A 13,908-nucleotide genomic window follows, 5' to 3' on the forward strand; every position below is an offset into this window, starting at 1 on the left:
ATTACCGAATAAATGAGTTAAAAATGAGTTAAAAAGCCGACGAAAGTTAAAATGCTCTCGTTGCTAATGTCAGTCCATCTGCAAATGGACTATATGTGTAAAATTGAATATCTTTAATTTTGGGAATTAGACAATTAGTCGTTCTCTAGGAAATAGTTAAAGGATTTACTCTTAAATTCTTTGTAATCGACTATGGTTTTTAGGTAATTTGGTAATTGGTTCCATAAGTAAGGAAATCTATAAAGTGGTAACGACTTTAAAAACGTTCTGTTCGTGAATGGAATACTAAAATCGTTATCGTTTCTAAGCTCTCTATCTCTTATAACCCTATTTGTTATCCACGTATTTTCAAATGTTATAGGTACTTTATTGAATTTGTATAAATGCATAAAGTTAACGGCATGAAATTTGATTGATTTTAAGTATGGTAAAATTCTTAATTGTTTAAATAATTCTGCGGTCGGGGTCCTACTACTTACGTTACTTATAATTCGGATGGCTTTTTTTTGGAGAATGAAAATAGGACGTAAGTGTATGTTTGCTGTCCCAACAAACAACGGAGCACAGTAATCCATAATACTTTTGATATAAGAGTTGTATATTAATAACATGTGGCGTTTGTGTAACAAGTTTTTCATCATTTTAAGCGTAAAGATTAATTTACTTATTCTCACCCGCATTTGGTCAAAGTGATACTTAAATGATAACTTATTGTCAATCATGACTCCTAAGTGTCTGCAAGATTTTTCCTTATCATTCGGTGTTAAAATTAATTTGGTTATTTTTCCCGGCAAGTTCTGGCCCTCATCATTCATGTCGAAGTAAACCGGAAAGTTGTTAAGTATACCTAAATCAATATCGGATAAAAATCTATTATTTCTGGGTAAGCCGAGGAGTAATACTTTAGTTTTTGATGGGTGTAGCAGCAACTTATTGCTGCTATACCAATCAAGTAACTTAGGTAGTTCGACGTTTGCAAGTTCTATTAAGTTAGATAGGGTATCGCTTTCAAGAAATGCACAGTTATCATCAGCAAATAAGTAACTAAGTAAGACATCCGAACAAGCATTTATATCATTTACATAAACTAAGAATAAGAGGACCCCTAAAATCGATCCCTGTAAAACTCCCCAGTCTATGGTGACTAAATTATCCGAATTTATTCCTTTGTAAAAAACTCTCTGTTGTCGGTCTTTAAAGTAGCTCTCGAACCATTTCAGGCTGTGTCCTCTTATCCCTAAGTTCTCTAGTTTTTTTAAAAGCGTGGGTCTGTCCAACATGTCAAAACATTTTCTCACGTCGAGCAGTACCACCATGGCGACTCTGCCCGATGCAATACACTGAGTGATTTTATTTAATAAGTGAAGAATCGCATGATATGTAGATCTATTTGGGCGAAAACCGTATTGAAGTTTATTAAAGAATCTTTTTTGAGTTAAGAAATCCGTTAATTGAATATAAAGGCATTTTTCTTGTATTTTTGAAAAACTATTTATTAAAGATACACCATGATAGTTGTCTAAAAGGTAAAAAGGACCGCTTTTATGGATAAGGATGGTCCTTGTGATTTTTTGAAGATCTGGCATTTTGCCCGTTTGAAAGCTAAGATTTATAATATGGAGTAATGGTCTTATGATTGTTATTCTAACAAAATTAACTAAGTATAATGAAATGTCGTTGTCATCACCGCTTTTTTTATGTTTCATTTTGCTTATTACTTCAAGTAGAAACCTTTCGGTTATTGGGCGAATGAAAAAAGAGTCTTCTGTTGGGGGTGGGAGATAGTCGTTGAAGGATTTGCTGTGTATTTTAGGTAATAACGGGGTCAGATTGCTACCGATATTTGCTAAATACTCGTTAAAATTGTTAGCTATTTGAATGTCGTCGTAGATTTTTTGTCCGTCTATTTCAATATATTCAATTCTTGAGTCTTTTTTTGCTGTCCCTATCGTATCCTTTAAAACGTCCCAAAGTTTCTTTGAATTTCCCCTTGCATCCTCTACTCTTTCCCTATAATGTACTTTTTTTGCCTGTCTATTTGCTCGATTAAAGTTATTCCGATAGGATTTATAACGTTCAAGATCAGTAGCCGATTTTTTCCTAGATAAATATAGTTGTCTTTTTTTTAATCTACTTTTCATTAAGTCTTTTGTCATATGTTGGTTTATCGGTGTTGTTCTGTCATTAAATTTAACCATTTGTTTCGGTATTATTCTGTCGTAAGTTTGTAAAAATTTCTCAATAAACAATGAATAAGCCTTATCAACGTTCGTTTTTTCGGACATTATTTCTCTCCAGTCCGTTATTGCTAGTTCTGTCCTGAATTTTTCAAGGTTGTCATTGGTAAATAAACGTCTGTATGTTGGCGGTGGTTTGTTCCTTTTATTATTAGGATTAATTAATTTAATAAGATTTACAAGCATATAGTGATCTGAAATATTAGTAGGTATTATACCACAGAGATCTACTGATCCAATTAAGTTCTTGCAAGTTATATTATCAATCAAAGAGTATGAGTTGTCTGTAATTCTCGTTGCCTTGCTTATTGTTGGTACTAGAGCATTCGCTAATAGAGAGTTTAAAAGGTTAACTGCTTCCGAATTTGGTTCTCGAATTTTAAATAAATTAACATTAAAGTCCGATAAAATTATTATTGGAGTATTAAGTGGATCTAGCGATTCTATGTGAGCATCAAATATTTCTAAGAATTCATTAAATGCTTGAGATTTGGTTTTTCGGGTGTATTGGGTGGGTGGTAAACATTCAAGAGTATAAATCTTTGTCCTTTAATGACTATATTTAAAGTAATGCATTCGTAAAGTCTGTCTATGTAAAAGTTATCATCGTTTATTAAAGTAGCTGCTATACCTTTACTTATTAAGAAGCCCACTCCCCCCCCTTGTCCACCTCTCCTGCTATTTTTAAAATATTGGTAGCCGTTAAAGACAAGGTTATGGTCATGCCAAATTTCTTGCATTGCTAAAATGTTAACTTTAAATTTCCCTTTGTTCATACTGTCTAAAAATAACGTTATGTCGTTAAATTTGCTGAGGATTGACTGTGTATTAATCGAAAAAACGGATAAATAAGTTGTGTTTGTTGAATTAGAAAAGTCCAATATATCTTCCTCCCTATAATATTTACATGTTGGTAGGTTAAGTTCATCTACAAAGTCCTTATAGTGAGAACCATATAGCGTCGTACAACCCAAGTCTAATCTTATATCTTCATTTAATCGTGCTACTTCTAAGTTAATATTGACATTAATATTATTGAGTTCGTTATCTTTGACATGAATGACTCGGTTAAGGTTGCTTAAATTCTGTCTCAATAAGTTAATATCATTTACATCGTTTTCTATGTCATTCATTGTTTATTAATAGTAATATATCTATAGGTGCTTTGGTTATCTCTATTAAAAGTAAAATTAAAGATTGATTCTGGATAATACTTATATAATAAAAGTAAGGTTTTAATTCTGTTGTATCGCTACCACGCTCCCTCCCGCCCCCGTTCCCCCGCCCTCCCCCCCTCGTGACCCCCACATCCAGGTTGACGGTTATTCTGCGTACGTAGACCCCTCCCCCCATACTCCCCCCCCCTTGCAGTCTTCGCCCCTACCCTATTTACTAGTCGGAAGCTGGTGTAATGTTTATATACTAAATTAATAATATTGATCAACGATCAGTGATAAAGTAGTGTAGAATAATTTGAAAATAATATTGTAGTTTGTTGAAATGTATAATAATTATGTAAATAATATTGAAGTTACTTAAGGACATTGCAGAAGAAAAATCATAATAGGAAAAATAATAAAAAATATTGGTTACTGGTAATTTTTGTATGAAATATTGTGAAAAGAAAGAGAAGAAGAAAAAATTAACGTATTGCAAAACAGGCTATAAAAGTATTAAGATCCTCAAGTGGAAATTTTAAGAAATATTATGAGAAAAGGTAACAATAAAAAAAAACAAATGTTTTGTATGAAATATTGTGGAAGAAAAAATTGACGTATTGCAGAACAGGCTATATAAGTGTTAAGATCCTCAAGAGAAAATTATTAAAAAAAAATATCAATGGAAAAAATGAAAAAAAAAAATAATAAGGAACTATGTATTAAGTTTATGGTAAACTATGTAATATTACACGTATTACTTACAGCTGAAAGATCACTGAAATCCGCCGGTCGCAACCGCGGGTGGTGTTACCTGCCGCGGGTGGCCGAGTGTTCAATAGGTTGTAATTGAATTCTCCTGGAGAGCTCAACCGCAGGTGGTCTAAACTGCCGCAGGTGGCCTAATGTTCAATGCTGTGGATAGCACTATAGCACGCTGCGAGTTATAACCGCATGTGGTTAATTTCAATAAGTATTACCTGCTTGACCGCAGGTGGTAATACCCGCAGTATATAGCATCTTGCAGTATGATACCGCAGGTGGTGAAAGCTGGGTTATTTATTTATAAACCGCAGGTGGTTAATTTTCACTCTGCGAATGAAACCGCAGGTGGTTGTTTAATATTGCTCCTGCTTGACCGCAGGTGGTAGAGAACCCGCAGTATGGAGCTATGCCCGCAGTGATGTACCGCAGGTGTAGCGGCAGTTAGGTGAACCGCAGGTGGTTGGCCCTGCAAGTGAGTGTTTTGAACGTTCCGCAGGTGGAGCGTTCAAATAGTGGTAGCCGCGGGTGGCTAGCATGTTAGAGTCCGCAGGTGGACAATCATGCAGTGGTACCCGCTGTAGTTGATGCTGTGGACGGCGCCTTAGACAGCTTTTTGTTTCGTCTAGACTTCCGCTGGTTCATAGGCTGCTGGGTTTGGCTGCCTGTAGTGTCCTCCTCACTCGAAACCTCTCTGGATACATTCCTGGAGTTATCTTTGGATGTATCCCTAGATACATTCCTGGAGCTGCCATCGGCTGGATCGAGCAGATTGCCGACTACTGCGTCGAGGGCGTCGATTGCGTCATTGGCCTTGCCCTTCTCTAAGTCATTAATAATACTGCTCCTAGCTGAGTTGAGATTACGTCTTACTTTTTCCGGTAAAGGAGGGCGTTGAATGTCGTCATCGACGTCAGATTCCAGCAGTTGGAATCTGTTCTGTGTTGGCGTTTCTGAGAACTTAAGCTGCTTGTTGGCAGGGCTGCATTCATCTCGTAATCAGTGATTAAATGGCACTTAGATCTGAAATTTTGCATGGTTAATCCTTGGTAGGTCTATTTTCCCTAAATCGAATAAAAAGTTGGAAAAGTAACGGTTAACGGCTGGCGGCGCAGTCGTTTTGCCAATCTTAAGAGCATATTAGTCACGAAATCTATCTTCACATAATACTTTTTCTCGCTCAAAAACCTTATCAAACGGTTCTAGCCGGTAGCTGTTGGTAATAGAAGATTAAAATATGGTTATTTCTATCATTTAACATGAATTAAACCAAAAATATGTTTTAAAAAGTTGAATCCTACGTAATTAATGATGAATTTGCCCTTAAAATAGGCAAAAACGGCTAAACGGCTGAGCCGCCAGCCATTACTTTTCCAACTTTTTGTTCCATTTAGGGAAAATTGACCTACCAAGGATTTCTCTTGAACAATTTCAGATCAAAATTCGAATTCTAAGGGCCATTTAATCATTGATTACGAGATGGTTGCATTAACCCCCCCCCCCCCCTTTACTTGGGTTGTCGGTCTCTCAGTCATGCTACAAAATGTAAATAATAAAAAATGTATAAAATTACAGTTAAAAGGTTTCGTGATTTATTTTCTTGATCTCACCATCTGCTCGCTATCCTACATTGTCCGTATATCCATTCTTGATTATTTTGCTTTTCTATTGATGGATGTTGTCATCCTTGTTTACTTACAGATTGAGAGAAATCTTGCTGGAGAGAATTACGTCACTTTTGATGTCAAATACTGTGGAGTTTGTCACACAGGAATAACAGTTTTTCTCGTATTCATTTTAAAACCGGTTCTAATCCATACGAAAAAAAACTATGCCTAGCATCGTATTATATCCAGTTTTCTAGGAATATAAAACAAGCAATGTACATTTTATATCCGCGGAAAGCTGATTATAATACGATGCGAGAAATAAATATTATAAATTATAAAATTTTAATTAAGAAGATATATGAATTATAATGGTCAAATAAAATTATAGTATAGAAGTATAGCCAGTCAATCATCTGGTTCCTCCTGTTGGAGACCTTTTTCGTCTGCTACCAAATTGCTTTCTCATCTTTTGTTAGCTGTGTTAATATTCTCGACCCAATTGATTGATTTTCAAACATCCAATTAAAAATTGGCACAGGGTCCTTGGGAAGGGGACATACAATTATTTAACCCCCTCCCTCTCTATTGTTTTACTCTAATAATGGTCATACATATGAATCTTCACATTTATTTCCGTAAGCAGATGAGCAAATCACACAGCTCTGTAGTAGCTTTTGTTATATGTTGTTACAAGTTTATTTGGCAAAAACCCCATGGCTTGTTGTTGATATTTTAAATGTTAAAATCTGTTATTTGATCAGATGTCCATTTAGCTGCTAATATTGCTGGTACAACAAGGTATGGCATTTTTAACAAAATTTATCAAAATTATTAGGTTTTTAAACATCTTTTTCAATAATTTTCCAATTTAAAAACTAAGTACAGATTTTTTCTTTATAAGATTTCCCTAGGGGCTTCGGGTACTATATAGAGTCATGATCTTTGTTCATAAAGGATAGGTTATCCAATTGGAAAGTTAAAGACAATTTCTAACCCAAAAAAACTAAGATAATGAAGATGTTGTTGACATAGTATTAAATATGATAGTTATTTCGGATATTTATGAAATATTATGTCAGATAGGATCTTTTGTCCAAGTTTTCCTTAGGGGCTATGGGTACTAAATTTTAAACCATTAAGACATTTCTTACCCACCCCAGCCCCCCCCCCAAAAAAAAAAAAACATGTAGATGTTGTTCTTATAGAATATATTTTGTTCTTAAAATGTTTTGTAAATTAGATCTTATGCTGTCAAGTTTTTTTACCTTTAGGTCTTTTGGAGCAACACCATGATTCTTGAATCATTAAATTTTTATCTGTTTCAGGTATCCCATAGTGCCAGGTCATGAGTTGGCAGGCATAGTAACTGCTGTTGGCAGTAATGTCACTAAATTTAAGGTAATTTCATTGTATATTACATATTTTTGTCTTGAGTGTCAGTATGTCACTTTTTATGACATATCATTTGTCTTTATATCTTTATCTTTTATTTCTGTTTTCTTCTTTTCTGTCCTTTCATTTATTCTTGCCCAGTAATTTTTCTTTATAATTAAATTAAGACAAAAGTTTGTTGAGATAAGCTAATATAAGGTAAAGACAATGATTTTTGTTTTACTATCATTTTGTTCTGAAAGAAGGTTTCTTTGCTCGCCAGGCACTTTAAGAGAGAAAGCATTAGTATTATTTGATGTTAAGATTGGTGACAGAGTTGGAGTGGGCTGTATATCTGACAGCTGTATGGAGTGCCAGAATTGCCAGGTACAGTTTAATAAATAAATTGATAGATAGATTTAAAAATAAATTGATCAATAATTGAATCAATAGATTGATATATTGATTGCTAGATTGATCAATAGATTGATTGATAGATTGATTGATAGATTGATAGATTGATTGATAGATTGATAGATTGATTGATAGATTGATTGATAGATTGATTGATTGATAGATAGATTGATTGATAGATTGATTGATTGATAGATTGATTGATAGATTGATTGATAGATTAAGCAATAGATTGATCGATGGATTGGTCAACAGATGGATCAATAATTAGACTAATATAATTGTAGGATAGAGAGGAGCATACATGTGATAATCAGATGACTGGAACCTATAATGGAGTTATCAGACATGGACATATACAAACTAATCTGGGTCATACCTGTGGTGGATACAGCCGCTCTCAGGTTAACTTTTATCAAGGATTTTAAGGGATAAGACAATGGATATACAACCTTAATAATAATAACCAAAATTACCCTTTCAGTAAATTAAGATTATTGGCTGAAATTGAAAATTATTGCAATTTTGGAATCACCAAATTTAAATTAAAAGAAAGTAACAGAAGTTTTTGAGCAAGTGAATAAGATAATGTGGTTATAAAACTCTGGATATCAGTATATAATTTACAGTAATTTACAGTCTAATATATCCTCCCTCTCTAAATTTATACTGTTTGCCTCATGTTTTTTCTTATCTAATTTTATTAAACTAACTAAGGTAGGCCTTCGAGATTAGGACAATGCAGTTATAGGCCCCTCTGGAGTTTGACAAACTTGGCCTTTAAATTTTAAAAAGGGGTAGGGTTTCAGTGCTCGAAAGGCACTATCTAGGAAAGCATTATAATTTTTAATAATATAATCTTAGACAGTGAATGAGAGATACTGTATAAGTATACCTGACAGTTATCCCCTGGAGGCTGCAGGTCCTGTCTTCTGTGCTGGAATTACCATGTATTCACCTCTCAGTCACTGGGGAGCAGGTAACTGCTGATATCTTCAAGATCCAATGAAAAGTAATTAATTATAATTTCTTTTGATTCTAAAGTCTAAATCAAATTAAATGGTATGCGTATGTAAACAGGTTCTAGGCTATTTGATGTGAAAATTACTCAAATGAGTGTTTACAAAAATTAAACACTACATATATTGATTGATAAGTGATGAGTTGACTTAGGATTTACTTTTGTTGAGAAAATATTATAAATAAAAGCTTTTAAATCTCCATTTTATGATAGATGTTATAATAATTTGAATTTTAAGTCAAAATAGTTATCATTTCATTAATCAATGTTTTCATTTAGTAAAGGGTGGTATGAATGTTGGAATAATTGGTATTGGAGGTCTTGGACAGATGGGTATCAAACTTGCAAAGGTGAGCAAAATTGTTCATGGCTATTAATTGATCTAGTTGCCTTGGGTCACCTAGAAAAAATAAACAATGAGAGGACAGAAAGCCATAAAATAAACATAATCATATTTATTAAGGCATTAAAATTTCAACAAAGTCATAAAAATGAAAATATAAGCTAGACAGATACAAATACAATTAAAATTACTATAACAGTACACAACCTAACTCCTAATCAGCTCTGCCCAGGTAACCATGAATAGATCAATATGGATCTGTCTACTTTACCCAAAATAGATTAAACATAGGTATTCTGGATACCTTTAAACTTAGAGAACCAAGCTAGGTAGTATTGTAAAAATAAAAACAAAATAAATTAAAGATTGCAAAACTTTATAGAGCTGTAGATTTAGATCCTTTTATGGAAATAGAATACAGTGATTTTTTAGAGGAAAGTTTACATATCTTTAATATTTATTAATTTACCATAAAAATTTCAAGGCTATGGGCAACAATGTGACAGCAATTTCAACAAGTTTAAACAAGAAAGAGCATGCTTTGAAAATTGGAGCTGACAGGTTTTTAGCTAATTTACTTTACATTTTTACTATTACAGTAATCCTATTATGTAAAGAAGTAAGCTTTTTTGTCTGTAGCGAAGGATCTCGCGCAACTTTGAAGAGATGTGGTTCCCTTTTACTAGCTGTAAGCTTCTTATAGGTCCAGGGAAGGTTTATAACTATTTTGGGCAAGGGTATCTCCACTCTACAAAGATAAATTGCACCTAGAAAAAATACCCCCCTCCCGAATTTTTTTTCTGAAATGGAAAATTATGTGGGAGGGTAGAAGAGAGGCTTCTAGGGGTGTAGTTATGAAAATCAGAACATAATCTTTCTTTGTTATCAACATCTTATTTAGATTTGTGTTGTCTACTGATAAAGAAAGCATGGATGGTGCTGCCAATTCTTTGGATTTAGTTTTGAATACTATTTCAGCTGAACACCAACTTGGTCCTTACCTATCTCTTCTTAAAAGGTGCTTTTCATTCTTCAATCAATAAAAAAAATATATGAATGTTTGTACACTATGCTTTGCCAAAGATCCATACAAAAAAATATAGGAATCCTTTGGGTTATTTGCTGGGATTTATGGTCTTGTTTAATGTAAATTCTAACTTAAGATGAAGTCTTAACATACTATTAGATTCATTAGAAAGTTGGATGAACAGAAAGACAGTAATAATTATTATTCAGGGATGGTAAGTTGGTCCAGCTAGGATTTGTGCTGGGTAACTACTAGGTCAGCCAGTAATAATTATAATTCAGGGATGGTAAGTTGGTCCAGCTAGGATTTGACTGGGTAACTACTAGGTCAGCCAGTAATAATTATATTTCAGGGAGGGTAAGTTGGTTCAGCTAGGGTTTGTGCTGGGTAACTACTAGAACAGTCAGTAATATTTATAATTTAGGGATGGTAAGTTGGTCCAGCTAGAGTTTGTACTGGGTAACTACTAGGTCAGCCAGTAATAATTATAATTCAGGGATGGTAAATTGGTCCAGCTAGGATTTGTGCTGGGTAGCTACTAGGACAGCCAGTGATAATTATATTTCAGGGATGGTAAGTTAGTCCAGCTAGGGTTTGTGCTTGGTAACTACTAGGTCAGCTAGTGATAATTATATTTCAGGGATGGTAAGTTGGTCCAGCTAGGGTTTGTACTGGGTAATTACTAAGTCAGCCAGTAATAATTAAATTTCAGGGATCGTAAGTTGGTCCAGCTAGGGTTTGTACTGGGTAATTACTAAGTCAGCCAGTAATAATTAAATTTCAGGGATCGTAAGTTGGTCCAGCTAGGGTTTGTACTGGGTAACTGCTAGGACAGCCAGTAATAATTATATTTCAGGGATGGTAAGTTGGTCCAGCTAGGGTTTGTGTTTGGTAACTGCTAGGTCAGCTAGTGATAATTATATTTCAGGGATGGTAAGTTGGTCCAGCTAGGATTTGTACTGGGTAACTGCTAGGACAGCCAGTAATAATTATATTTCAGGGTTTGTAAAATGGTCCAGCTAGGATTTGTACTGGGTAACTGCTAGGACAGCCAGTAATAATTATATTTCAGGGTTTGTAAGTTGGTCCAGCTAGGATTTGTACTGGGTAACTGCTAGGACAGCCAGTAATAATTATATTTCAGGGTTTGTAAGTTGGTCCAGCTAGGATTTGTACTGGGTAACTGCTAGGACAGCCAGTAATAATTATATTTCAGGGATGGTAAGTTGGTCCAGCTATGATTTGTACTGGGTAACTACTAGGTCAGCCAGTAATAATTATAATTCAGGGATGGTAAGTTGGTCCAGCTAAGGTTTGTTCTTTATAACTACAAGGTCAGCCAGTAATTATTATAATTCAGGGATGGTAAGTTGGTCCAGCTAGGGTTTGTACTTGGTAACCACCAGGTGAGCCAGTTCCCACTGATGATGAAGAGACTCACCATTGCTGGATCACTCATTGGAGGCATGCTTAAAACTCAGGGAATTTCACTTGCACATTTTTATTTTACAGCTCTTTTCTTAAAGAAAAATGTTTTTTTTTTTTATACTAATTCGAAAATAATCAATAATGCTTACTAAGAAATAGTAAGATTGTATTTGAATGCAGAAAAAAATTGGAATTTTGACTAATCAGATAATATTCTGTTAAATGAGATTGATTATATTCTGTTAAATGTCTTCTTCCTAAATTGCCGGATTAAATTCTTAGATTTCCTATTAAAACACATTCATACACCTTTAGAGATATAAAATATACAATCAAAAATTACACTCCAGAATGGTAATTTTTTACCCCACTTATAGTTATCAGAATTTAATGATTACGGGCTTATTTTCTTCGTTTTTTAATGAAATTAATAGAACACCAAAAAAATATTTCAGTTTTTATTTAAAAAGAACAGTAAAATCTAAAATTTAAAACTTAGGTGTCAACATCTAAAAATGGTTTTAGCGCATTTTGTTATGCTCAAATATTCAACCTTTTGCAAGAATGGCTGCCAAAATCTTCAAAGTTGAGATATAGAGCTAAAAATGTTTACAGATACTATCAGGGATATGTACTAGAACATATCAAAGTTTGAAGGTCATATCTCAACCAGAGAGGGAGTACTGGCCCCCCAAAGTCGACTACAGAAAATCCAATTTTTTTCTTGCAAAGGGTAGAAGATTTAGGCATAAGAAAAATGCGCTAAAACCATTTTTAGATGTTGACACCTAAGTTTTGAATTTTAGATTTTACTGTACTTTTTAAAATAAAAACTGAATTTTTTTGGTATTCTATTAATTGCATTAAAAAACGAAGAAAATAAGCCATTAATCATTAAAATCTAATAACTATAAGTGGGGTAAAATTGCTTTCAAAAAAGTTCTCAAAAAAAAACCCACTGTACAATATGGTAATCATTCCTAATTTATTTATTACAATTTCTCAATTTGTTTTTTCTGGCAAGACCTTTCATTTGATTATCACTGTGTCCCTGACAAATAGCAAGTAAAACTCATATTCTACAGGAGTGTATGGATTTCTGTGCTAAGCATAACATCATCCTTGACACAAAGATGATTACCAACAAGGACTTGGATCAAGTTTACAAGGTAAATATGTAAAAAACAAGGATGACAACATCCATAAAAGTGAAGCTCTAAAATTAAAAGGAGGGACAAGCGAACAATACCTCTTGTAGAGTGTCAGAACTTGATAAGCAGTACATTAATTTCTAAGTCTATATAATACTTTACCTTGTTGTACTAAGAATCATTATTCCAAAAATCAGATAAATATGATAATCATGATAGAGTTGATACGCTTAAAAAAACTGTTGAAGGAATCACCTGCAAAGTTTGATATTGATAGGATACTTCTAATATGTCTATTTTAACTATTATATCATACAAAAAAAGGTATCGAAAAAAAGTTATGAATATGATCATGATTAAAATTGACATAACAACTTACTGGAAACGATTATAGAGTTACCAAATTGTACTTAACAGTTATAGGAAGCACATGCAAAGTTTGAAAACGTAAGACAATTCTAACATGTCTAAATTAACGAAAAGAGCTAACCGTTACGACGGGCCGACCAATCTGTATCATAGAAAATCTTCTGTTTTATAAAATCTTTACTTTTTGTTTGAGAAAAAGGACAGTTATGGCCATAAATACAAGCTAATTAAATTAAATAACAATTAAAAGATAAATGTGCCAATTTGGGGATGTCCCTCAAAGTCAATAGTCGAGCATAGAAACTCCTCCCCCCCCCCCCCCACATTATTTTTATATAAATTGAAAATAAGAAAAGTTTTTCTTTTTTTAATTTATTACTAAAGGCCAGGTAAGGTTAGGTTATATTTGATACTGCAGAGCCCTGCAGGGTTAAAACAACGCAGTTAAATGGGTTAGGCATAGGAAAAAAACTAACCTTTGCTTATTTTAAAAAGGTGGGGGTTTTCAGTGCTCACCAGGCACTTTGAGGGAAAGCTTAAATATGATTAATTTCCTGTTTTAGATATTAGATGCTAAGAACGACCAAGCCGTCAGATATGTTCTTGACATTGAAAAGTGTAATTGAAAAACAACCTCTCCATCAAACTCTTATATTATTGAAATAAATTATTTTAATTTTATATTGTTATCCTATTATATAAAGTAGTAAGGCTTTTCATTGCATGAAGCATAAGATTTCAAAATTTGCTCGTTCGAATGGGTTGTAATTTTCAAGGAATCTGTATAAATGTCTTGGGTTGGTTTTGTGCCATTTTTCTGACCTCCCTGGGCAAGGAGAGAAGAAGCTAGTCTTTTATATAACACATTTGTGGAGGAGAGTTTTGTTTACTTTCTCAAACTCCTTGAGTTAATAGAAAAGATACTCTATAATTCGAAATGTCTGCCCGTCTGTGTTGGGGAAAACATGATTTACTCGCTTCAAGTAGAGGTCTTAATTTTAGGTATGTTTATTATAAA

General features: G+C 33.7%; 1 protein-coding gene across 1 annotated transcript; it reads left to right on the forward strand.

The window, feature by feature from the left end:
* Positions 1 to 6,481: 6,481 nt before the first annotated feature.
* LOC145304014 (NADP-dependent alcohol dehydrogenase C 1-like) lies at positions 6,482 to 13,571 on the forward strand. The gene is made up of 11 exons (XM_080145767.1): positions 6,482 to 6,564; positions 7,092 to 7,164; positions 7,462 to 7,524; positions 7,839 to 7,955; positions 8,416 to 8,530; positions 8,852 to 8,922; positions 9,400 to 9,476; positions 9,817 to 9,933; positions 11,303 to 11,420; positions 12,453 to 12,539; positions 13,454 to 13,571. Exons 3-11 carry the CDS (start codon positions 7,504 to 7,506, stop codon positions 13,514 to 13,516), a joined length of 786 nt encoding a protein of 261 aa, XP_080001893.1. The 5' UTR covers positions 6,482 to 6,564; positions 7,092 to 7,164; positions 7,462 to 7,503; the 3' UTR covers positions 13,517 to 13,571.
* The last annotated feature ends 337 nt before the right edge of the window (positions 13,572 to 13,908 follow it).

The sequence above is a fragment of the Acartia tonsa genome, chromosome 13, assembly GCF_053477335.1.
Source record: "Acartia tonsa isolate MP-2025a chromosome 13, ASM5347733v1, whole genome shotgun sequence".
NCBI classification, from domain to species: Eukaryota; Metazoa; Arthropoda; class Copepoda; order Calanoida; family Acartiidae; genus Acartia; species Acartia tonsa.

Bases quoted from the DNA above. Each gene is read 5' to 3' on its own strand.
- LOC145304014 (XM_080145767.1), top strand. From the start codon at position 7,504: ATGGAGTGCCAGAATTGCCAG. The intron at 7,525-7,838 runs GTACAGTTTAAT...ATATAATTGTAG, and splicing joins TGGAGTGCCAGAATTGCCAG to GATAGAGAGGAGCATACATG. The intron at 9,934-11,302 runs GTGCTTTTCATT...ATTATAATTCAG, and splicing joins TACCTATCTCTTCTTAAAAG to GGATGGTAAGTTGGTCCAGC.